Source organism: Apiospora phragmitis (assembly GCF_038363925.1).
Source record: "Apiospora phragmitis strain CBS 135458 chromosome Unknown utg000002l:1.0-5516284.0:1.0-5523493.0, whole genome shotgun sequence".
NCBI classification, from domain to species: Eukaryota; Fungi; Ascomycota; class Sordariomycetes; order Amphisphaeriales; family Apiosporaceae; genus Apiospora; species Apiospora phragmitis.
Genome location: NW_027117400.1, coordinates 4,045,048 through 4,069,034, shown reverse-complemented (window position 1 = coordinate 4,069,034; position 23,987 = coordinate 4,045,048). Strand labels below are relative to the sequence as shown.

General features: G+C 53.0%; 7 protein-coding genes across 7 annotated transcripts; 5 read left to right on the top strand and 2 right to left on the bottom strand.

The window, feature by feature from the left end:
• Positions 1-1,660: 1,660 nt before the first annotated feature.
• On the top strand, positions 1,661-3,407 carry PG994_002040 (LisH protein; the record flags this gene model as incomplete). The annotated part of the gene is made up of 4 exons (XM_066853449.1): positions 1,661-1,701; positions 1,769-1,791; positions 1,853-2,013; positions 2,172-3,407. 4 exons carry the CDS (start codon positions 1,661-1,663, stop codon positions 3,405-3,407), a joined length of 1,461 nt encoding a protein of 486 aa, XP_066721590.1.
• Positions 3,408-3,605: 198 nt separating this feature from the next.
• PG994_002039 (LisH protein) lies at positions 3,606-3,925 on the top strand (the record flags this gene model as incomplete). Its single annotated transcript, XM_066853448.1, has 2 exons — positions 3,606-3,848; positions 3,902-3,925. 2 exons carry the CDS (start codon positions 3,606-3,608, stop codon positions 3,923-3,925), a joined length of 267 nt encoding a protein of 88 aa, XP_066721589.1.
• A 675-nt stretch (positions 3,926-4,600) lies between these two features.
• On the bottom strand, positions 4,601-6,224 carry PG994_002038 (uncharacterized protein; the record flags this gene model as incomplete). Its single annotated transcript, XM_066853447.1, has 3 exons — positions 4,601-5,788; positions 5,848-6,013; positions 6,118-6,224. The coding sequence occupies 3 exons, from the start codon at positions 6,222-6,224 to the stop codon at positions 4,601-4,603; spliced, it is 1,461 nt and encodes a 486-aa protein (XP_066721588.1).
• A 782-nt stretch (positions 6,225-7,006) lies between these two features.
• On the bottom strand, positions 7,007-8,705 carry PG994_002037 (uncharacterized protein; the record flags this gene model as incomplete). The annotated part of the gene is made up of 7 exons (XM_066853446.1): positions 7,007-7,104; positions 7,178-7,412; positions 7,472-7,595; positions 7,652-7,695; positions 7,763-8,230; positions 8,256-8,500; positions 8,615-8,705. The coding sequence occupies 7 exons, from the start codon at positions 8,703-8,705 to the stop codon at positions 7,007-7,009; spliced, it is 1,305 nt and encodes a 434-aa protein (XP_066721587.1).
• A 1,276-nt stretch (positions 8,706-9,981) lies between these two features.
• PG994_002036 (uncharacterized protein) lies at positions 9,982-11,166 on the top strand (the record flags this gene model as incomplete). Its single annotated transcript, XM_066853445.1, has 5 exons — positions 9,982-10,068; positions 10,141-10,596; positions 10,658-10,761; positions 10,819-10,927; positions 10,987-11,166. 5 exons carry the CDS (start codon positions 9,982-9,984, stop codon positions 11,164-11,166), a joined length of 936 nt encoding a protein of 311 aa, XP_066721586.1.
• A 4,793-nt stretch (positions 11,167-15,959) lies between these two features.
• On the top strand, positions 15,960-18,374 carry PG994_002035 (Acetyl-coenzyme A synthetase; the record flags this gene model as incomplete). Its single annotated transcript, XM_066853444.1, has 9 exons — positions 15,960-16,014; positions 16,106-16,129; positions 16,216-16,242; positions 16,298-17,016; positions 17,048-17,461; positions 17,526-17,786; positions 17,843-18,100; positions 18,168-18,248; positions 18,312-18,374. The coding sequence occupies 9 exons, from the start codon at positions 15,960-15,962 to the stop codon at positions 18,372-18,374; spliced, it is 1,902 nt and encodes a 633-aa protein (XP_066721585.1).
• Positions 18,375-20,669: 2,295 nt separating this feature from the next.
• On the top strand, positions 20,670-23,051 carry PG994_002034 (disintegrin; the record flags this gene model as incomplete). Its single annotated transcript, XM_066853443.1, has 1 exon — positions 20,670-23,051. One exon carries the CDS (start codon positions 20,670-20,672, stop codon positions 23,049-23,051), a length of 2,382 nt encoding a protein of 793 aa, XP_066721584.1.
• Positions 23,052-23,987: the final 936 nt, after the last annotated feature.

Sequence of the window (23,987 nt, the reverse complement as noted above, 5' to 3'; positions counted from 1 at the left end):
GCCAGGGCATAAGGAGCATCTCTGGCTTATCATTTGACGCTCCCATATGTATGTTGAGCGGCAAAATACATGCATCTACATGTAACCTGCATTCCGTTATCGCGTCCAGAGGGACGCGCACTGAGGAGGTGAGAACCATAAAATGCTGAAACAAACAAGGCCTCTCTGATGTGCTGGCCGCTTTCTCTCACCTCCATACCTACGTACATGAGCGAACGCCTGCATCTGCAAGAGCCAAGACCCTCGGCCTTTTCTATTCAATGTACTGGTCAAGCGACCGTAATCGCATGATTACGCACTGCAGGGCGAGATCCCGATACCTCATGTCCTGGAGAACACTGTCAAGACAGAGCATCGCTTCGTAGAACAAGATTACTTCCATGATGCTCTGATGTCGACGAGAGCCTACTCAAGTTTGAACGCATTGATCACGAGGTATCGATTGACGAAGAGGCCAAATGGAGGTACATACCTGACAGGCAGGGAAGGGTTACATTCATGATGAATGTACATGCGCATGGGATGATACATGCATAGAAGACCATTTGTGCACCCGACACTAGGTACATCGAAACCGTGCTCTACCATACCGGCCCAGCCGTTCACTACAGAACGCACTAGGCAGAGAGACCCTTGGAGATGTGTCGTGTCGGAATGGAGCAACGGTCCAGCTTTTTCCCGAGAGATCCAATGCTTTCATCTGTTCCCATGGATGATCAATATTGCATGCACAGCAGTTTATTGTACATACTCCTAGGTTACTTTCACTCCCGTACACTTCCTCGACTCCTTGATCGCAGAGGAAACGGAACCGCATACATCTATCTGCTTGCTTGCGTACTTGACCTGGACCGACAGACTCCTTTGCCTTCATCGCCCTCTGGTACTCAGCTTATTTCTTCGTACATACATATTGTATTACCACCACCCGACAGACTAGACGCCAGTCAGTTCTGCAGTCGGGCAAACCAGGACGGTTTGGGATGAAGCTTCTTTTGCTGGCAGCCCAGCCTCAGACAGTAGACAGCGAAAAGAAAAAGAAGTACCGGGCACACGCAGGCACACACGCATCAAATCGCCAGAGAGACAACAAGCCCCTAGTTTGACTCGACTTGACTCTACGTACCGTTTTAAAGGTCCTCCAAGCAACTAAACCCATTCTGGCCCACTTTAGCACCATCTAGGTTCGGCTTGGCTTCCATGGGAGAAGCCCGCTTTCCACCTTTGAGAAACTGCGCTTCTTGCCATTCTTCAATTTGATTTCCACAGCAAGAAAATCTCACGATACATACTGGCGACAAAGAAAAAGACCTCCTGGGCTGCGTCTCTCCTTCTCTTCGCTCTTACTGCCAGGTCATTGCCTGATCCAGCATCTCAGCACTTTGAGACAGACGAGAGTACCTCTGAACTCCAACGGCCCGGGTCAGGTTCCCCAGCAACCTGAGCTCATCTGTTTCCCTCCCGCTCTATTCTCGGGCTCACACAACACACGCACTCGCGCTCTCTCCCTCTCTCTCTCTTCGCAGTCCCTACGACATTACAAACAAGCAGGAGATCTCGAACTCGCCTCGCCTCAATACTCATCAGGCCGGCTAGACTCACTTCAAAGGACACCATTTCAAAGCAAAGCCAAGGGTAGACACCTAGTTTGCTCGCAACCATGAAGGAAATTTTAAATTCAGAAAGGCTGAATTATCTAATGCATGTCTCTCAACCTCCATCGCGGATGCTGTTTTCGTGAGATGATTGCTGACCTCAGAAACTATAGATGGCGATATCTTATAGAAGGAAGTATGTAATATTCATGTTGACGACATGCATCGTTGCGCGATACTAACAGTGGCGTGTCTAGATTACCGAGAAACGGCACTCAAGTTCCAAAAAGAGTGGCACGTTCCAGAACCGCATCGGCAGCTGGACTTCGCGCGCTACGTCAAAAGTCATGCACTGGTTAATGTAGTAAACAAAGGCCTTCTGTACAGCTCAGTTGAGCGAAAATGGACACAATCAAAGGTATGTTCGGTTTTTTCCAGAATGTGCCTTTTCGTTGCAATGCATTGGTGCGCCGATGTGGTGCGAGACGGCCGATTGGAGACGGGGTGGCATCTCAAAAAACCAAAACGTTGCGCGGATCCAGCCCAGGGGCAAGGCCACTGACATCTGTTGTGCAGGTGCCTCAAAACGCAGCGGCTGAGGCCGAGGCAGTCGAGCTAGGGGTGTTTGGCCCATTGGATCAAGACGGATCCCCTCATCAGTATGCAGACGAGGAGGACGCCGATGCAGACCATGAGGACGACATTCCGGAGCATCCAGAAGAACCTTCGCCATCTTCTGGCGACGTCGAAAATACTCGGAAACGCCCAGGTGACAGACCGCAGCAGCCGCAGCTCAATGGCGGTTCCCCGGCTAAGCGCCCTCGTCTGAGCAATGGCTACGAAAATGGTGTCAATGCAGCCACCGACCCCATGGAACTTGACAATGCCACTGACAACCACGCTTACCCGTCACCCCTGGAAGGCGAGCAAGCGCCGACGCCGACGCCCCGAACCGACGGTACGGATCAGGGCACGCAAGTGGAAAAAGTCCAAGAATTGACCACAGAAACCACCTTCATTCCCTTGGGCACTGGGGAGTCCGTTTTCTCGCCGCAGGCTACTTTCAAAGTCAACAGTGCAAACGCACCCGTCCTGCTGCATTGCCAGTGGAACCCACAAGATCCATCAATCTTGGCGGCTGCTGGAACCGATGCGCTAGCGCGAGTTTGGACCGTCTCGCGTGCGACAACCACTTTGGCTGAAGAGGACCCTGCAGCTGACGGTCACGTGACCAACGGGGATGTTACGCCCCCATTCCACAGCCTCATCGAGGACGACATGACGGCCACCTCCATGGTAACGGCCATGGCATGGAATGGGGATGGAACCGTCATCGCGATCGCCACGGACTCGGCAGAGAAGGGTCGCATCAGTCTGTGGAGCGCCGACGGCACGCACATTCAGCATTTCGAGGTTCCCGAGTCCCCAATAATCAAACTCAAGTGGAATCCGAACAACGCTGCTATTCTTGCTGTTGTTCCTGAGAAAGGCGGAACTCTGATAACTGTTTACGGTGCTACAACATCGAACACCATATCATACTCACTGCCGAACCACGACCTCAACGCCGATCCAGTGGACGTGGCATGGACAAGCGAGGTCGAATTCCTACTCTGCGGGGGCGGTCTCATGGCTTCTTTCAAGTGCACCGAAGATAAAATCACCGAGATAAAGAGGTTTGATACGCGCGAGGACGACAATCTGCTCCAGGTGCAGTTTGATTGGAGATCCTCTTTGGCCGCCACTTGTGGGGAAAAGGGATTTGTTGATGTGAGTACCAACACGACGAGTTGCGAGGCTCATGATTACTGACTGCTATCAGATATGGGATGCTTCGGGCAAGCGGCGTGAGATCAAAGCTCATGATGGTATGACATCGGCATTAGCCTGGCAGCCTTTGGCGGGTAGTCCACCGGATGACGAAAGGCTTCTTGCCTCGGGTGGGGTCGATGAGCAATCTTCGTCTGGAACGCTCTCTCTGGGGATGGAAAGCCTAAGTGTCAGATGACAATGGATTCGCCCATTGTCGCTCTGGCATTCACTCCAGATGGGGCTTTCATCGCTGGCGCCACGAATGAGAGGATTCTCATATGGAAAGTGGGAGACCACAGTATTCCACGGGCAAGCTGGAGCAGGTCGCCACACCCAGGCTGGCTTAGCCCCCGTATAAATGCCGACTCCGAGGACGAGGATGAACATTGTCTCTGTTGGGATGCAACGGGTCAAAAACTTGCTTACGGCGTAAATCATAGAGTGGGTTTTCCTAATGTTCTCTCGAGTCCGCTTGTTTGCTAACACAACCTCAGCTTGCCGTTATCAACTTTCGATAACTGGTCTAGGTCTCCTTCTCCTTTGTATTTGTCAGGACATCCAGCGTCAAGGCACGAATGCGGAGGCTTGCTCATCGAATTTGACTTGCTTCTCGGATAAGGAGTCAAAATACCCGGAGGTATATGAGATCAAACCGCCGGGTGGTGTTGAGTATATCACTGGTGGTCTACAAAGATATTCGTGATCTGGGATGGCGTTCGAATATAACTATCTAGCGAATGTGCTTTCCTGCCCTAGATATGGCATATATGGGGATCGGCTCGTGAGGGACAAACACAGAATCGTCTTGTCTGATCGGCCGTCAGAACCAAGAGTACTTTAGTCTCAGCCACTGTTGGCCAGGGCCCAGTGTGGGAACTCGTGACTTCTAGTTACGACCTGCGCTGGGCCCAATACATGTGCTCTATTATTTGGGCATTAGGGTGATGAGATGATCAATGACTGCTGGGGTTCTCCTCGGGTCGTTGGATACGTACCTCTGGAGCTGATTGGTTTTGTACTATCAAAAGCGTGTTAACACTGAAATACTTATTGGGCACACATTTAAATATTAAAATTAAATAGCGGATGTTGATATTTAACTGCATATTTACTATATTCCAAAGTACATCTACGTATTACTTAGGCGTATATCTCTAATATCTTATTAGACTATGTGTTAACCCCATGCATTCCTACGCCCTTGCCCATCTCAACATGGTGATGGAGTGTTTTGAGAATGTGTACTTGCCCCTTCCATCCCATTTCTCCTCTGTCAACTTAACTTTCTCCTCTCCAGCGATATTTGTGACCTTGACGTTGTCACCAGTGACCTTCAAGACCGTTACATCTTGACCAACCCCCTTGAGGTCAACCGAAAAGTCATCCGTTTCACTAATATTCACGACGACCAGGTTAACCATGCACCCCTCGTCAACCGAGGCACTGACATCGAGCCAGGGAGCGCCATGCTCCAAAGTACCCTGCAGCCATTCCGGGTTGGTCGGGCCCTCGTACGCGCCGGCCGTGACGTGGCAGGCCACGGTCCAGCCGCGCATGTACCGGCTGAAGAGCAGCAGCGGCCACCAGGTCGCCTGCTTCGTGATGCCGTCCGGGGAGGTCATGAGCGGGCTGATGACGTTGACCGTCTGGGCGATGTTGGCCATGCCGATGTAGCGCGACTGCCGCACGAAGACGTTGAGCCAGACGGCCACGGCCAGCGCGTCGGACAGAGTGTAGGCCTCCTCGGCGCCCTGCTCGCCGGGGGCGCGCACGGGGTCCCAGACGTTCCACTCGTCGAAGCAGATCTTGGTGGGCGGCTTCGAGGGCGGCACCTTGTTCCGGACCCGCGCCAGGTCGATGAGCGCCGCCGTCATCTCAATAGCCCGCTCGGCGCTGAGGGGCGCCGTCGCGTTCTTGACGTGGTCGCCGCCGTCGGCCGTGTAGATGTGGATCGAGTGCATGTCGACGACGCCGACGCACCGGTCCAGCACGTGGGGGTCCCACGACGACGCGCCCGTGCCGTCTTCGCCGCACAGGATCAGCACCAGGTCCGGGTCCAGCAGCCGCAGCGCCTTGGCCCACTGCGCCGCCTTCTTGGCGTAGTCCTCCTGCGTCATCTGCTCGACCTGCCAGGGGCCCCAGATCTCGTTGCCGAGCGCCCAGTACTTGACCCGGTAGGGCTCCGGATGGCCGTTCTCGCGCCGCTTGTTGGCCCAGTACGTGTCGCGCGTGCCGTTGCAGTACTCGACCCACGCGAGCGCCTCGTCGAGCGTGCCGGTGCCCATGTTGAGGCACAGGTACGGCTCGACGCGGGCGCCGTCGGCGCGGCCGGCCGAGAGCACGTCCAGCCAGGCCATGAACTCGTCCGTCCCGATTCGTTGCTCTCGACCCCGAGCCAGGCCAGCTCGGGCCGCTTGGGCCGCTGCGCCCGCGGGCCCACGCCCTCGGCCCAGTGGTACGTCGCCACGAAGTTGCCGCCCGGGTACCGCACCACGGGGATCTCGAGCTCCTGCAGCGCCGAGACGACGTCCTTGCGGAACCCCTGCTCGTCCGAGAGTGGGTTGCCCGGGTCGTAGATGCCGCCGTATATGCAGCGGCCCATGTGCCTAATTTCCCCCACCCTCATTGTTAGCTAACCCCTCTCCTTAAAAGTCAAGTTGAAGGCATGTGAAAGATGAGGAAAGGAAAAGGATTCGGGGGATTATCCTACTCTGTGAATCCGCCATAGGTCATAGGGTCAATCTTGGAGAGCTTCTTGCGAGCGTCGACCTCTATGAGCGGGGTCTCGCCGGCGCCAAGCTTCGTGAAGGTCGTCATCGTCTGTTGTCAGTCGTCTTCGACAGTGGATTTTAGGCTACGAGTCGTCAAGAACAGCACCAGTTGGAGACAATAGTATAATTGGAAAGAGAAGAAGAAGAAAAGCCAGGAGGCAGAATTTCTAAGTTATACTACTACTACTACCACAACATCACGTACAACCAGCAATCCACAGCTCCGATTTCAACCTCTCATTTGCTTCCCCCGTCGTAACTTTCCCCGGTACGGGTGGGGGCGCTCAACTTCGGGTCTTTCGTCGGGGAAGTGCCTGTTTGGGGAAGCTTTGCCCCTCCGCTGGCGGCCCTGATTGGTGCGCATAACTAGATGAAGGCGGAGAGCTCCTCTCTGCTTGGCACTCTGGCTACAGCAGAGAAAGTGGACTACTTCTGGGGACCGATCACTTGACATCTTGAATGTCAACGATCCCGTGTCTTGATCACCACCCGCTACCATCGTCCGTTCTACGTGAGTTTCTCTGCCAAGGCGAGGCACAGCAGCTGTTGGCCCAGTTCGTTACTGAAATATACGTCACACGCAAGCCGCAAGCTGGAGTAATTGTTGATGGAGTTATTCTTGTATATATTCATTCATACCCAGACGATTCGCATGTGAGAGTGGTACCACTTGCATGTGCTTATTAAAAACCCGAATTCCCACTTGGTGTATCCACGTCTGTCAGTAGATTCGAGCATATCCTCCAAGTCGTCTAGCTTCGCCATGCACTGTCGAAGCTTCTATCTCTTGGCGATATACCGGTGCGCCTTGTCCATGTAAGACGATATCTAGCTCTGGAACTTCTTGAACTTCTGGACAACTCTCTCGATACCGTCACAACCGAGCTTCAAGACTTCCATTCTGGGTCCGTAGGAGAATCGGACGACTGTGGCGATGGTAAGTAAGTACAAACAGTCAGGGTACGGCATGGGGAAAAGTGAATAAAGGAAGCAACTCACAGTGGTGGCAAGGGCTGTCAAACAGATCTCGTCGTCGTGCGGGGTTAAGATCGAAGAAGATGCCGGGGACGACGATAACCTTCTCCTCGAGACAGGCCTGGAAGAAGTTCAGACCGTCGGAGATGGGGCCGGGCAGACCCTCCAGGTTCAGCCACAGATAGAAAGTGCTGTCCGGGACGTACTTGATGACAAAGCCCATGTCACGCAGACGCTTGAGGACGTAGTCTCGCTTGTCCTATTTTCCACGAGGTTAGTACAGGGGTCTTGAACGACGGTTATCAGGGGTAAGCTTACTCGGAAGTGGCGCTGCAGCGCCACCATCTCGGTCTGTACCAGCGATGGCTCAAGCATGGGAACAGCTGCCTCCTGGAAGGGTGCGTTGGCACCGCCATCCAGGTAAGAACCGCAAGATCCGATACTTTGAACTGGTCAGTAATTTTGTCAGAATCGGTGGAATGGAATGTGGCCACTTACGCCTTGATGAACTCCTTGGCCCAGGATCCACGCGATTCGCCAGCCTGGGAGCCGGAAGCGCTTAGTGAGACCGTCGATAATCAAAACATCATCTTCATCCACATCCTCTACATTCTCGGCAGCAGAAATGGTAGTGCCATCGCAGTTGCTGGTGTAGTTGTAGCCCGAGTAGAACTCGTCGCTGATCAGGGTAGCCCTGCCTCGGCAGATGTCTTGGATCTCGGCCAGCTCAGGGTTGGCGACAACACGACCCGTGGGGTTTCGGGGGTTGGAGGTGAGAATGACCGAGGTACCACGGGCGATCTCCGTAGCGATCTTATCGGGGTGAATGTGGTAACCATCGCTCTCGTCAAGCGGTGTGGGAATAGCCGCGAAGTTCTTGAATAGCGACAGCATTTCATTGTAAGCTGTGTAGTCGGGGATGAAGAAGCCGACATAGGCGTTGTTCAGCACGGCCGCGATTCGGATCAGTCCAGCGCGACCACCGGGGACAATAGCCACGTTCTCCCAGGTGTACTTCGAGTCCTTGCCCTGGCGGTGGTGCTCATTGTACATGTGGGCGACAGCTTCACGGAGCGGCTTGATACCGGCCGTCGGGCCGTACTCTGGGCGGCGGAGGAGACATCGATGGTTTGAGGTCGCGGGAAGCAGCCCTCAATATCGTCCTCGACCTCGGGGGCTCCCTGCCCAGGTTGGCCCATTCATGGGGGGCCTCGAGGAAACCGTACTCGCTAGCTCGCTCGGTACACCAGACTACACCCGTCGAAGCACGGCTGGCATCGAGACCAGCGTGGGGCAAGTGTCCCTCGTGGGCGGCACGGAACTGACGATGGATTTTGGAGCTGGTCTCTGCGCGTTCATGTATTCGTCAGTCTCGATCTGCAGCGACGTGCATATGCCAAGGTGCGCAATGGCGCTCCCGGGTTGCGCCAAGACAGTGGTGTATAGGGGAACAAGACATACCGCTGTTGCTTGGCTCGCCAACACTGAACCGGCGAGACATACGGGGTACACCCGTGTTCCGGTTCATGGAGAATTTGCGGTTGTTGAACATTTTGACGGCTGTTGTTGTGACAAATGTCCCTTGTAGAGATTGTACAAGTAGTAGAAATGCTTCTATTCAAGGCGCTTGGCAACGGTGACTATACGATCAGTCCCTATACACTGTGGAGCTTGGGCGATATAGCTCAATCTGAGCGATATAGCAGAGCTTCGTATTCGATCCTGGCAACAACAACGGGTCGCGGGAAGTTGGGAAGAGTACTGAAGAAAAGAAAAAAAGGAAAAGAAAAAAAAAGGAACAGAAACCTTCAGCTTCACTTCGATTCTCCTGTTATCAAATCCTCCCCATAAAGAGAGTATTTGGGAGCGCCTTTTTTCCCCTGCAAGTGGGGTCGCTCGCTCGCTCTCTGTCCAGTAGTGGCGAGTACGTAAGGTGGTAATACGTACGGCCGGCCAGCCTGACCCCCCTTGAGCTACAATCTGGACTATCTGGGGTCACCTACTCATGCTTTGTGGGACTGAATTGGTGCACGTTTCGATCACCGACTTTTCGTGCTGCGCCAATGATGCCGCCGTTCCGGGGCCTGGTATCCAATGTGGTATCCAATGTGGTATCCAATGCATTAACCAGAGGAAGGAGAAGGAGACGGGAACCATCCCTGAAAAATGAGACATCAGGAAAGCAAGGAACTAGTTTGCTAGTGAAGCTTGACGTGTCACGAAGAATGCGACACAAGTCAAGCCAGCCGTATATGCCGCTCGAATCCAGCAATCTATACCAGACGGATGAGGTGGCCCAATAGAGCCGCCGTGCCCTTGTGGACTATGTGGTGGTAGCCAATACCGGACAGAGTGCCCGTATGCGACCAGCACACCTGAGGGCTGTGAGGTAATGTGAAGTACATACGAGCTGAGTAGGTAAGCTCTGCAAACAAGGCAAGATCTATTGATTGATTGACTGATCCATCTGCCACCCGCACCTGTCTTGCAGTTGTGGGTGTGGGTGAGGGTTGCTGGATCGCTTCTCGTGCCCCGCACAAGCAGGGGTTCAACGCTCTACCCGATCACTCGCGCACACTGGCTGACTGGCCTGCCGCCTACCAACCTAACTTCCGTCAGCTTATTAAGCCGCTTTAGCGCGTTGGTGACCCCCAAGATGCCAAGCTCTCTTAGAGACGCGTTTTCCAAAAACCCATTAACGCGTCCCGAACGAAAGCCTGCAGACCGGTATCGTGCACCGACTGACCATTCTGGAACCGGACAGCATCACGACCACAGCGCCACCTATCCAACTTGTACTTCTGGAGCAGCTGCCGACGACCACCAAAATGGCTCTGATTGTTGACAAGCACCGACCGCGATCACTTGATCAGCTCACTTACCACGACGAGCTATCGGAACGGCTGCGCTCGCTGGTATGGACCTACCATCATAGCCCTCGAAATTCTCGACTTGCCAACTGACCCATCCATTTCTACGTAATATAGGCTCAAAATGGTGACTTCCCCCATCTTCTAGTCTACGGCCCCTCGGGTGCTGGCAAGAAAACCCGAATCGTTGCGACCCTCAAGGAGCTATACGGTCCCGGTGTCGAGAAAATCAAGATCGACGCCCGCGTCTTCCAGACGAGCAGCAGCCGCAAGCTAGAATTCAACATTGTCACTTCTGTCTACCACCTCGAGATAACCCCGTCGGATGTGGGCAATTATGACCGAGTCGTCGTGCAAGACCTGCTCAAGGAGGTGGCCCAGACACAACAGGTCGATCAGTCGGCTAGGCAAAAGTTCAAGGTCGTCGTCATTAATGAGGCTGACCACCTGACGCGCGATGCCCAAGCAGCACTCCGAAGAACCATGGAGAAGTACAGCCCAAACTTGCGACTCATCCTGCTAGCCAACAGCACCGCCAATATTATCGCCCCTATTCGGAGTCGAACGCTGCTGGTTCAGTCGCCGCGCCTTCGATCCAAGATATCACTACGGCGTTGGCCGATTCGGCTAAAAGGAGGGCTGGCCTGCAGCTGCGGGACTTCATAAGCGAATTGCGTTGGAAAGCGGCAGGAATTTACGAAGGGCACTGTTGATGTACGAGGCAGTGCACGCACAAAAGTAAGTCTATGCTGAACTGGTAGCATCATGAATGATTGTGCTGACTTGTTGGCACAGTGAGAAAATTACAGATGATACCCCGATACCACCGCCTGATTGGGAAGCCCTGATCGGTCAGATCGCCAAAGAGATCATGGAGGAGCACTCGCCAAACCGTATCCTACAAGTCCGAGCCAAACTTTACGATCTCCTGACCCACTGCATACCCCTACCACCATCCTCAAGACCCTCACATTCAAACTCATTGCGTTGATCGATGACGACTTGAAATACGATGTCATTAAGTGGTCAGCCTTCTACGAACACCGCGTGAGGACAGGCACCAAGGTCATCTTCCATCTCGAGGCCTTTGTCGCCAAGTTCATGCGTATCTTCGAGATGTACCTGATGCAAATGGATATGTAAACGGGCTATGCTGTAAGATTCTGGCGTTATAGGTCAGGGAACTCGGGCGTTGGGAATGATCTGGGGTTACTGAGCCAAAATACATGGTTATTTGATGATGAAAGACGAGATTAGCTTTGAGAGCCCGCTGCCTTTTCAGGGGAACAGTGCAAGCAATGTGTTGCCAGTATACCCTCTAGAAACCAATGAGAAGAATTCGCACGGTACATTTGGGCATTCCAGAAATACTTTCAGAGGCAACGTCTTCTCACGTATCCCGTATTTTTGATAACCTCAACTGTGACCCCTGGTCAACACCACCGGCATCCTTAGAGTCGTTATCTCCAGAGACAAATGGCAAATAGACCTTCGCAATGTCCCTGCATGTAACTACGAGGAGGGGTGACCAATGCCCCTATATATAGATGAATAGTTTCCAGCCAGTGCCAGACAGCCAATTTCTCTGGTTCGGCTCGGTAGCAGATGCGAATAGGATCAAGTCGGTATCAGAGTAGCGGGCCGCCGTAAACCTCAGTGGGCACATTTACGAAGCAAACTGCGACTTTGGTGATTCATCTAGATACAGTCCGAGCCCGGAGAGAGGGGTACGAGCTTGCGCCGATGGCATAGAATCAGACGAGAAGACTCTTTTTTTAAAAGAGCATATAGTATACTCCGGTTTCCAGGCCACAGATCGACCCTTGCGCTCGCCATATGTGGCACGGCGCGTGCCGCCCGCTTCAATAACACCGTCACCGTCCTCGGCTAGTCTAGTAAGTTCAAGCAAGACCCAGATATTTTATTACTTCTTTCGTGTCATAGTTAGCAGTGGGGAGTCAGTAATATTGGTTGTGTAATCAGCCCAGAAGCCAAGCAGATCATCACCCCAGCCCTATAACGCTTCCAATAGAAAATGTCTTGGCGTAGAAAAGGGGAGCAGTAGTAAAAAGGCAATATTACGCCAGCAGCTTTCGAGACTACTCTTGGCACGTGGATACGTGTAATAAGTCGTTCTGGCCGTTGTTTTCGCTTGACTTCACAAAGCATGTGTATTTATGGTGCTACATCTCCGATGTGAGCCCCGTATCGCAGCAGCCACAAGCATGGCTATGCCCGGATGTTGGCTGGGTATCGGAGGCAGGAGGACACGCTGGCCGTACGCAAGAAGTCGCTACGCCGGACGGAGCAGCAGGAGCATTGGGCTGTATCGGGCGTCGTGCATCTTACTAGTAGATGGTGGTTGTGGAAGCACGTCCGCAAATATACCGGGATGCTAGATTCAACGGGGCCGTACGTATAACGGGGGTATACTAAACGTCAGCTCTCGTCACTCCCTAAACCCCCCAGCCGCCCACTACCAGCCCCGCCCCTCACCGCACATCGTACCACCGAAACCGATATCGCATACAGACGAACGCGGTGGTCATGGCGAGTCCGGTGGTACATCGGGAGTGAGTCGCCGAGAATTGGAGCGACGCCTTGAGAAACGAAGCGCGTACGGGGCTCGGAGGCCGACTCTGGGGTGGTCACGTGGATGCACTCAGGCCCAATGGTTGGCTTTCTATTATATTCAAAAGTCGGCCCCAGCTTTCGTAAGTGCAACGCTGTATGCTACAGGGCAATGATGGGTTTGAGAAGAGGATGCCGATGAACGGCCCATCCTCGGAGGGGCGTACGCGACGGACCTGGATACATCGGATGAAGCTGGGTAAGAGAATTCGGTATGTAGGTTGAGGCTCTCTCGGAGGTGGGAACAAAACAAGGGGGGGGGGAGTATTGGACCGATGAGCGGGACACATAAGTGTTAGAGTGGCCCTATCGGACTTGCGAAGGATATATTTCGGAAAAGAATGTTGAATGCCCTTTGTCCGTTTTCCGAATATCTCACGAATTGCGGTACTATCAAGACGGACTACAGTCGGTGTTCAGTTGAGGGTCACAATATATGCATATATGTTGCTGATATTGCTGCTGCCGAAGGGGTAGTCAGTATATAAGGAGCCACCCACCCTTCTCCCCGTCGGAGCGAGAGAGGCTACCACACCCAAACAACGTGCATACCCAGCAATCCGGGACCGGGCCACTCCTCCCACGTTTTCTTTTCATCCGTGCGTATGCCTGCACAACCGTATCTCGAAAGCGTGATTCGGTACAAACGCGTGCAATGGTAGTTGGACCTCGGGCTTGAAGGACGGTGGAGCACCGGGCCTGCGGCAGGCTTTACACAGCGCTGGCACTACTGCGAGTTTAAATTTGGGCAATTGTTCACGACGAGACCCTTTTGTTAGGTACGGCGCACCCTGCTGCAAGCGTGTGGAACACTCTGAGTATTACTCGTTGTATGTATGCCCTCTCCATTTGCTTGCATACTGTAGTAGTAGTAAACGGTCCTCAGTCTTTCTTGCTTCGTGTTGTTGTTCTTTTGGAGCGAGCCTCGGTTCCTTAGACTGACCTAATGCCTCGGTCAGAACTCGGTACTGAACGAACCAGTCCTGCTCTCTCCATCACATTAGACTTTACCAGCATCGAAGTGTCTACGTTTCGTACAACCATATCAAAAAAGGGCGACTGGGTCGGGATGCATCGCACCACTCTCGCTTGCATCCAGTCTACAATGTTGCTATGCACTCGTTGCATTCTAGAACCGGGTCATCAGATTTGCCTATTACATATCTTGGCTACAATGCCTTACCGATCGTAGAGTGACATTATTACTCATAAATCTGCCATCTATCGGCGTGTATGGTCTCGTGGTCACATAGGCGGGAAATCTTCCTCTACTGTAGGTGACCTGTACCTACAATGTGGTGGTACATGCGTGAGACGTATGCCCAAGAAGAGCATAGCTGGGACTCGAGGTGTTACCCCGCGGGGTCAGGAAAGCCAAGCAACCAGACCTGGCTAGCATATGCAGTAGGGTCACGACAGTTACCCAGCTAGCTTCTAGGCATGAAGTAATGGTACGCGAGGCTGTGTCTGTTATCTGTGCGGTATAAGTACGCCAAACGTACTCGTCTAGTCGTTCCTCAGACAGGCCAGGGGTACAGTATCTGGACTCTTAGGTAGACGAAAGACCTGGTGGTCGCCGCGGCGTCGTCACATCATACCTCATACGTACTACGGCAAGCTGAAGTTTCCGGTCAAGACTATCCAAATCTGACCAGCTGGGATAGGCTCCTGGGGCATTTGGAGGAATGACCAAAGCCCAGGCCTGTAAGCATGCGGGGTTGACCCGTTGAAGGGGGAAGACAGGGCTTGGCTTTCCGACTTGATATACGAAAGCGGCAACTGGCCGTACGCAATGACATCCAATGATCCAGTCGGCAGGGGCGGAGCCGGCGTCTTGTGCCACAGAGAGAAACTCGCTGCTTTCTCGTCAGGTCTTATTGCGATGCAACAACGTCGAGAGAGAGAAAAAGACGATGGCTCGGCGTGTACTTCATAACCACGAAGCCCGAGAAGCTCTTTGAGTGGAGAAGTCCCAATTACAAATTTGGCGACTTCCGTTTGAGAGATTATGGCGGAGAACTACCAGGGTATCAATGGGTACTGGACGCTGATAAAACCACGTAAACAACGGCAGGTGACCCTCTATAGAATTCATCCAGAAACAATCTCGCCGGAGCGGTCCGGTTATTGTTTACAACTAGACTATTCCGGCCAGTCTGAGCCGAAATTGATGATGGGCCGCGGGTAACAACTATTGGATTTGGTGATAGAATGGGAGAGCCCGACCTGCGGCGCTGCATTGGGTCCGACTCGATTTTTGTCCTGCTTGTTGGGGAGAGAAGACAGACAGAGAGACATCGAATTATTATTTACGTGGTAATGATATAGACCAATCCCTCGGAGCAACCAGAGCAGTGGCAGCAAATGTACTCGGGAAAACAGGCCGCCTTCCTAGTCCAATCCCTCGTTCTCTGCAATAAGCCAAGAAAGAGGCCAAGCGATGACGCTGTGGGAAGTGCTTCGGCGAAGGGGAAGAAGTACATACAGTAAGTAATGTCTGCCTGCATCAATTGCACTCCAAGGTGCCCGTTGGTCTCGGGCGGACTAAAATCGTTGGGGAGTAGTCCAATTATCGCCTGTCGTTTGCGTCCCACTTCGGTCATCCGTACACTCGGGCAGGCGGAAGGAGCAACGATCAAATGAGATCAATCAATCAATGGGCTGGGCTACCTTACCCCGCGGACTCGCCTTAGATAGCAGAGCTCGTAGTAGCGGTACCTAGGGCCAGGGTCCAGATACCGGCTGTTCCAGGTGATGGTATAGCCATCGACCAAGTACCCGACGGACAGGGGAGGAAGCGTGTGTGCGGCCGAGAAGGTGTGTGTGTGTGTGTTCTGGCGTGTTGCTGTGAGCGTTGCGGTTGTTGGCCCGCCTTAGCGCATCTGCAGGGTCGAATGGAACCTGACAATTGATGGGAACGGGGATCAATGGATGGATCAAGTGCCTTCGCTCAACTGTCGTCTATCAGCTCATTTTTGCCGTAATACAAATAAATGTGCTTCCACACCCCACGGCTAACGCTACCGCCGAGAGATTGATCCCTTTTTTATTTCATAACCATTACCTCCTTTCCGATTCTTCGACCTTAAGAGTGACTCTTCTCCTTGAAGTCTCACTTACCATTGTGTGTGTCTGTGTGTGTGTGTGTGTGTTTGCGTGTGCACGACCGTAATACCACCCGACCTCTGCAATCCCTCTCTTGGCTGTCCATTCTACCATTGCTTGCATTGGATCAAGCTCCCCTACCCCGCTGCAACGCATCGTCAGCTAAACAAGCACCCCCCGCCATACCCGTGTCGCCGACCATGGCTGAAGGCAAGTTTCCCGTGGTCGCGGAGGCCCATGAGGTCGATACCTTTCGTAAGAATCCCTGACGGCACTCAAAAGGATCTCATTATTTGAGTACCAAGTTGAGAAAACGGCAAGAAACCGAGCTGACACCATGTTGCAGATCCTCCGCAGAAGATGATGGAGAGTACGTGATTCGCCAATGGCCCCCTTCCCCGGTGGCACTCATAACGTGTCGCGTGCAATGAGAGTGAAAGCTGACCAATTTGGTAGAGCATCCCAGTAAACCGCATATCGGTAGTAAGTTGAACAAGCCCTCTCTTTGAGTAATGACGGCAAGCTAAAGCCATCGCAGGTATGGAGGAGTACCAACAGATGTACAAGGAATCCATCACCCAGCCCGACCAGTTCTGGGGCAGAATGGCCAGGGAGCTCCTTACATGGCAGACAGATTTCAAGACAGTGCACTCCGGCTCGTTAGAAGGGGGTGACAATGCCTGGTTTCTCGAGGGCCAGCTGAATGCTTCTTACAACTGCGTGGACCGACACGCCATTAAGGACCCCAACAAGGTCGCCATCATCTACGAAGCTGACGAGCCCAGTGATGGCCGCACACTCACCTACGGCGAACTCCTACGGGAGGTTTCCAAGACTGCCTGGGCCCTGAAGCAGATGGGTGTGGGCAAGGGTGACACCGTCGCTATCTACCTGCCCATGATTCCCGAGGCTGTCATTGCTTTCCTCGCTATCTCGCGTATTGGTGCAATCCACTCCGTGGTGTTTGCCGGCTTCTCTGCCGATTCCTTGCGGGACAGAGTCATCGACGCCAAGTCAAAAGTGGTCATCACCACAGACGAGGGCAAGCGTGGCGGCAAGTTGATTGGCACCAAGAAGATTGTCGACGACGCCTTGAAGCAGTGCCCGGATGTGTCTCATGTCCTCGTTTACAAGCGGACGGGTGCTGATGTACCCTGGACAGCCGGCCGAGACTACTGGTGGCACGAGGAGGTCGAGAAGTGGCCTGCTTATATCGCGCCCGAGCCCATGAACTCGGAAGACCCTCTTTTCCTTTTTGTACACTTCGGGCTCTACCGGTAAGTCCAAGGGTGTCATGCACACAACCGGAGGCTACCTGCTTGGTGCTGCTGCGACAGGCAAATACGTTTTTGATATCCACGACGGTGACCGATACTTCTGCGGTGGAGATGTGGGCTGGATCACCGGACACACCTATGTTGTCTACGCGCCTCTTCTCCTGGGTGTCTCCACCGTTGTCTTCGAGGGTACTCCTGCGTACCCCAACTTTGCCCGCTATTGGGAGATTTGCGAAAAGCATGAGGTTACTCAATTCTACGTGGCACCGACAGCGCTGAGGTTGCTGAAACGTGCGGGTGACGACTTTGTCAAGGCCAAGATGCCAAAGCTCAGAGTCCTCGGCTCCGTGGGAGAACCAATCGCTGCGGAGGTCTGGAAGTGGTATTTTGAGGTTGTTGGCCGGGAGGAGGCACACATTGTCGATGTAAGTGCTAGCAAACCTCGCTTGGGTTCTGGTTTTGCGCGTAACATCTGCTAATATCTGACAGACATACTGGCAAACTGAGACGGGATCCAACGTGATCACGCCGCTTGCAGGTGTAACCCCCACAAAGCCAGGCAGTGCTTCGCTGCCGTTCTTTGGTATCGAGCCTGCTATCATTGACCCCGTCTCGGGTGACGAGATCTACGGGAACGATGTCGAGGGCGTCTTGGCTTTCAAGCAAGCATGGCCTAGCATGGCCCGCACTGTCTATGGTGCTCACAAGAGATACATGGATACCTACCTGAATGTCTACAAGGGTTACTACGTAAGTTGTCTGCTGACTTGACGTTGGGGTTGTCATGATACTGATTATTATTACAGTTCACTGGCGATGGTGCCGGTCGTGACCACGAGGGCTTCTACTGGATTCGGGGCAGAGTTGATGATGTTGTGAACGTTAGTGGTCACCGTCTGTCAACAGCGGAGATCGAAGCAGCTCTGATTGAACATCACGCTGTGGGTGAGGCTGCCGTCGTTGGCGTGACAGATGAGCTCACCGGCCAGGCCGTCAACGCCTTTGTCGCCCTGAAGGACGCAAATGAGAATGTTGATGCTCTGCGCAAGGAACTTATCCTCCAAGTCCGAAAGAGCATTGGTCCATCTTGCTGCGCCCAAGGCTGTCTTCATAGTCCCTGACTTGCCCAAGACCAGAAGTGGCAAGATCATGCGCCGCATCTTGAGAAAGATCCTGGCCGGCGAGGAAGACCAACTTGGCGACACGAGTACAGTAAGTTTTTACCAACTCTATAAGACCAACCTGAACGACACTTACTACTGACAATATTGGTAGCTCTCGGATCCCAGCGTGGTCCAGAAGATCATTGGGACTGTCCAGGAATCGCGGAAGAAGTGATTGCTAGAAGCTTCGGAGTAGCGTGATACCATGGGAATTCTTGCGTTTTGCATTCAGGACTTACGACACCTTGTAGCTAGTATTCTTTTTAAGTATGAATTGTGCCATAGAGCCTCGAAGCTCGGCTATGCCAAATGAAAGAGTTATATTCATGAAGTCACTGCTCCATCTCGCCCAGACAGGTGAAAGTGCTACGCCTATTTACAAGACCGGGATATACGCCCTTTGCTCGCAGTGTCTCCGAACACTTCGTGGACCTTGGCCGGGCGAATCCTCCCGACTCAGTCCTGTTGACGCGTCCATTGTGGTCACACGAGGCTGTGATTTCAGCTGCAGAAGGATCAGTCAGGTAGCGTTGTCTAACATACGTTACTGTAGGTACCCTACGCATGGTGTTGGACCGCAGCGGCGGCTTGAACGATTGCTAAGCATACCCTAGCGGAGCGAAGTCATGAGTCGTGAGGTCAATCGGTCGGAGGCATCATCGGACATTGAATGAACAGCAGGTAAAAACGGCATCTTACGGATGCCGAAGGGGGCCTAAGAAGAGAGCCAAGGGACCTAGCTGCACAGCAGAACGCGTAATGGCCCAGATAAGGGTTGTATTGGCAGCCTTGGCATACTCGGACATATGAGGTGGCGGGTATCGAAGTGCCCCGAGGCTTCCACACCGAAGGATGCAAACAAGCGGCCATCGTATAGAACTTGAAGTCATCGATGACCTTTGACCAATCGGTATACTTAAGACAAGACTGTTGGCGTTTCCCGCCCTTTCTTTCTAGAAAAAGTCACCGTCCGAACTGCTGCTGAGAAACGCTGGTTCGGTAGCAATACAAGTGCACAGTCCCGATTGTCTCGTACAAGACGACTTGGCGGCGCTTCACAAGGTCGTCCAGACTCCGGATACCTACCCCCAAATTAACCAGGTCGCCTTTACGGGCTTGAAGAGAGAGAGAAAGAGAAGAAAAGAAAGCAAGCCTACATACAAAGTGAGAGAGTGCTCAGAAGAGTTCGCAACGGCGAAAGGATCTAGATCTCACAACGCCCCAAAATCTGCTATGCGAATGGAATAATAAGCCGATCGCTGTTTTACAACCAATCCAATCGGTTTGTGCGACTGGGGGAAATCGAGTTGGCGTTCTCTCGATAACTAGCTGGGCGAAACTCGACATTCGACCACTTTGAAACAGGCACCGTGTCTCAATCCCAACACCCTGGGCCGAGAACAAAAGAAAGTTCCTACATAACGCTACATTCATGTAAGCAGCGCCGAACAGGATACACAGCCTTAAGAAGATATATTGTATGCGTATACTTACTCTATGTGAGATAGCTAGAGAGTCATATCGTTTGGCCGTCGCTGTCTAGTCACCCCCAATCTATTTCTGTTACTGCCGCTGCCGCCTGTTGGAAGGGCCCCAGCAGAATCCGCAGTGCTAAGGGTCCGGCCAGCGTCCTCAAACAGGGCATCCTCCAGGATCATCCCCGCCAAGCCATGGTCTTTGCCGGAACATCCTGACCAATCCATCGCCCGACAAGCGCTGCAGGCTCCCCAAAAAGAGGCTTGGTACTTCGCCTGGTACGCCTACGTACTTTGTCAGCTAAGGTAAGCTGCACGCTGCTGTGTGTCGTCTGTTGGGTGCAGCAAGCAATACTACGTACGGTACACTAGAAGGCTAAGGTTGGGCAAGGGTAGGCCCGCATCCATCCGTCCTTGCGCAGCCACTTTGACAAACCATCTTCTTCCTTCGGGACGAACACCTTTCTTGCGAGCGCGACCGTCATCACGTTCACTCACTCACTCACTATTCTATTGCTTGGATTGGTATGATTATTCGCCTTTCTCTCTTTCCTCGCTTACATCCTTCTCTCTTCATTCGTTTTGTCGACAACATACTCTTCGCCACCATACACTTCCTCACTCTCTTCTCCTTGCTTTACTACTCTCTCTACTGGCTAAGCAGGGTCCACGGGTGGTTACGAATCTAAGCCCCCGAGAACACTGCCGAGCCTCTTCCAATCCACCACGGCGTGCAGCGTCGCTCGTCTCACTGGTCGCTTCGGTCCATCTCCCACAATCCGCCCAGGTCAGATTCAATCAATCGCCCGATCATCTCCATTGACCGATTCAATCCATCTCGGCGACACAAAACGAATCCAGCCACTGTTTGATCGTACTATTTGATATCGGGATATTGAACACACCGCTTTACATACTCCCAATAGGACCGACTTTGGATGGGAGTTTGAGCACTGAAACCCGTCCCCCAACAAAGGGACTCGCCTCTTTTCAGCATGCGCGGCATTCTCAGCATGGCCGTCGCCTTCCTTTTAGCTTTGGCACCCTCCTCCGAGGCGCACTCGACGAAACGAAATGCGTTGAATTATCTAAGTCGACTGGATGATCCCACGTTGCACACGCCGTCGCACCGCGTCTATGCACACTCGTCCTTTGAGCTCACCTTCCTATTACACGATAAGAGCGACAAGATTCGTTTGACATTAGAACCTAATCACGACGTAATATCCGACACCGCCTCGGTGCAGTATCTGGCTCCGGATGGCTCCATACAGCACGAAGAGTCCCTCTCGCGTTCCGACCACCGCGTCTTCAAGGGCCACGCTTACGTCCAGCACCCAGGCCACAAGGAATGGATCAATGAAGGCTGGGCCCGCATTACAGTACATCGTGACGGACCGAAACCTATATTCGAGGGCGCTTTCCGTGTGAGTGGCGATAACCATCATGTACACACCAGCACAAACTACCGGAAAACTCAGCACCACGAGGATCCTGTTGTCGACTTCGCCGAGGACGAGTACATGATTGTTTGGAGGGATTCCGATGTCAAGCTTGACCCTTTTGCGGAGGACTTGCCAGGCGAGCTGAAGCGCAGTCTTCGTGCTCCTTCTTGCTCATCGGATAGCCTGGAGTTCAACAACGAGAACACTCATCCTATCTTTACCGGTCTCGAGCGCCGCGATACTTCACTTGTCGACTCAGCTCGCCTCTTCGCTCGTGACGGCGGCATTGATGGATACAAGGGCGGCAATGGCGCTGGTGTCAACCTTGCCAGCACTATCGGCTCGACCGCGGGTTGCCCTAATACGCGGAAGGTCGCCCTCGTTGGAATCGCCACCGACTGCACATACACCGGCCAGTTCAATTCTACCTCGGCCGTAAAGGCCCACATCATCCAACAAGTCAGCGCCGCATCGCAGGTATATGAAAGCACCTTCAACATCTCCATTGGCATTCAGAACCTGACTGTCATGGATGCTAACTGCCCTGGTACGCCCCCTTCTACTGCACTCTGGAATAAGCCTTGCGGGCCTGATACGAGCATCACGGACCGTCTGAATCTGTTTTCGGCTTGGAGGGGCCAGTCCAAAGACCGCAATGCGTATTGGACACTGTTAAGTACGTGCAACACGGGTGCTGCGGTCGGCCTAGCTTGGCTCGGTCAGCTTTGTGCCGAGGGCGCCAGTCCTTCCGGTGAAGGAAATGAGACGACTGCTGGTGCCAATGTTGTTGTCCGCACCGATACCGAGTGGCAAGTATTTGCCCATGAGAGTGGTCATACTTTTGGGGCTGTCCATGACTGTATGAGCCAGACCTGTGCCGACGGGACCGTGACCCAGAATCAGTGTTGCCCACTTAGCTCAGGCACATGTGATGCGAACCAGCAATTCATCATGAATCCCTCGACTGGCAACGGCATCGATCGTTTCTCGGCCTGCAGTATAGGCAATATATGCTCAGCGATGAACCGCAACAGCGTCAAGTCGTCTTGTTTGAGCAACAATAAGGATGTTGTGACAATAACAGGTCAACAGTGCGGCAACGGCATCGTTGAGGCGGGCGAAGACTGCGACTGCGGCGGCGTGCAGGGCTGCGGTAGTAACAGCTGCTGTGATGCCAAGACGTGCAAGTTCAAGGGGAACTCGGTTTGCGACCCTTCGAACGAGGACTGCTGCACACAGCAGTGTCAGTTCGCATCTGGCGGGACAGTCTGCAGAGCGAGCACCGGATCTTGTGATCCTGCAGAAACCTGCAGCGGCACAGCACCGACATGTCCGAAAGATGTCAAGGCTGAGGACGGCCAGAAGTGTGGTTCCGACGGCGCAGGGCTTACCTGTGCTTCTGGCCAGTGTACGTCTCGTGACCTCCAGTGCAAAACCATCGTTAGCAACCTTAATGGGGATAACAGCACCAAGTCGTGCGGCTCAGGCGGCTGTACCTTGTCCTGCGCATCGGCGCAATTGGGCCCAAACGCTTGCTACACACTGAAGCAATATTTCCTGGATGGTACTCCTTGTGATGGCGGTGGTAAATGCAACAACGGACAGTGTCAGGGATCCAACTTCATCAATCAAGCTCAAGCCTGGATCAACGACAACAAGCAAATCTTCATCCCGGTAGTTGCGGTGGTTGGCGGGCTGATACTGATTGCACTCCTGAGCTGTCTCTGTAGCTGTTGCCGCCGACGACGGCCAAGGCGCGCGATGAAGCCAACACAACCGAACTCCAGCTGGCAAGGCGGCGGCGCATGGCAGGCTGCGAATGTAGCACGTCCACCGCCGGCTTACGGTCAACAACCAGGATGGTCGCCGTACCAACAGCAACAGCAATACGGTGGCGATATGAGGCGTGTAGCGAGCACGCGGTATGCATAGTCACTGTTCGTGTTTATTGTATGCATGTGCTGTTTTGTAGCGAGCCGCATCGCGTTGCATAAAATAAGATTCGAGAGGGTGAACACTGGGCTGGAATCTGGTAGCCCCTGGAGACATTACAGGCATTCGAGCGGGGTTTTTTGGGCAACGGCGCTATCGAGGAGATGAATTTTTTATCACTTGGTCGACATTTCTTTTGGTCGAAATCAAGGATTATCGGCTGGTTTAGTCTGGGGGACAGATCCCCCCTAGAAATGCGACGACATGAACACCCCTATCATCGTCATTATCGTTTATCGTATATCTCATTGGCAGGAGTTTTAGGAGTCTTTTATATATACCTACGAACCCCTCCTGGGGATCGACCCTGTTATTCTCCATCGAGCCCGCTCGCTCGTCTCTACATATTATTGTTTTACCTCCCCGATCCTCGCCTTCAAGACCGAGACAAGTACTGTAGAAAAGCAAAAGGTGGAAGAAGCAGGCAGGCCGGCCAACTGAATGATTATTGGGCGGCTACTTTCCACAGGATACAGCATAACGGCAGCAAACCGCACATACACTTATGGCGTCGGGACTCCCTTGTCAAGTTTCATAGCTCTCCTTGCATATATAAATAAGCTTAACGATACATGATCAGAGTTTATTCTGTATTGACCGTGTCTATATTTGAGTGAAAGCGTCATACCAGTAGCACACTGCTTCAGCAGAGCATGCGCGACTTGACAATCCGACCTGGAAGAAGAAAAGCAACGAGAAAGGGGGAAGGGGCGGGGGGGAGCTTTTGCCAAATTATAGGGTGCTAGATTGGTAGAAAAAAAGTAGACCTCCCGGCTTCTTCAAAAGGGGTTAAATCACCTCGCGGTTTAAAGACGGGAAACCCCATAGAAGACAATCTTTTCCACCATCGCCATTGACAGAAGCATAGAATATTTC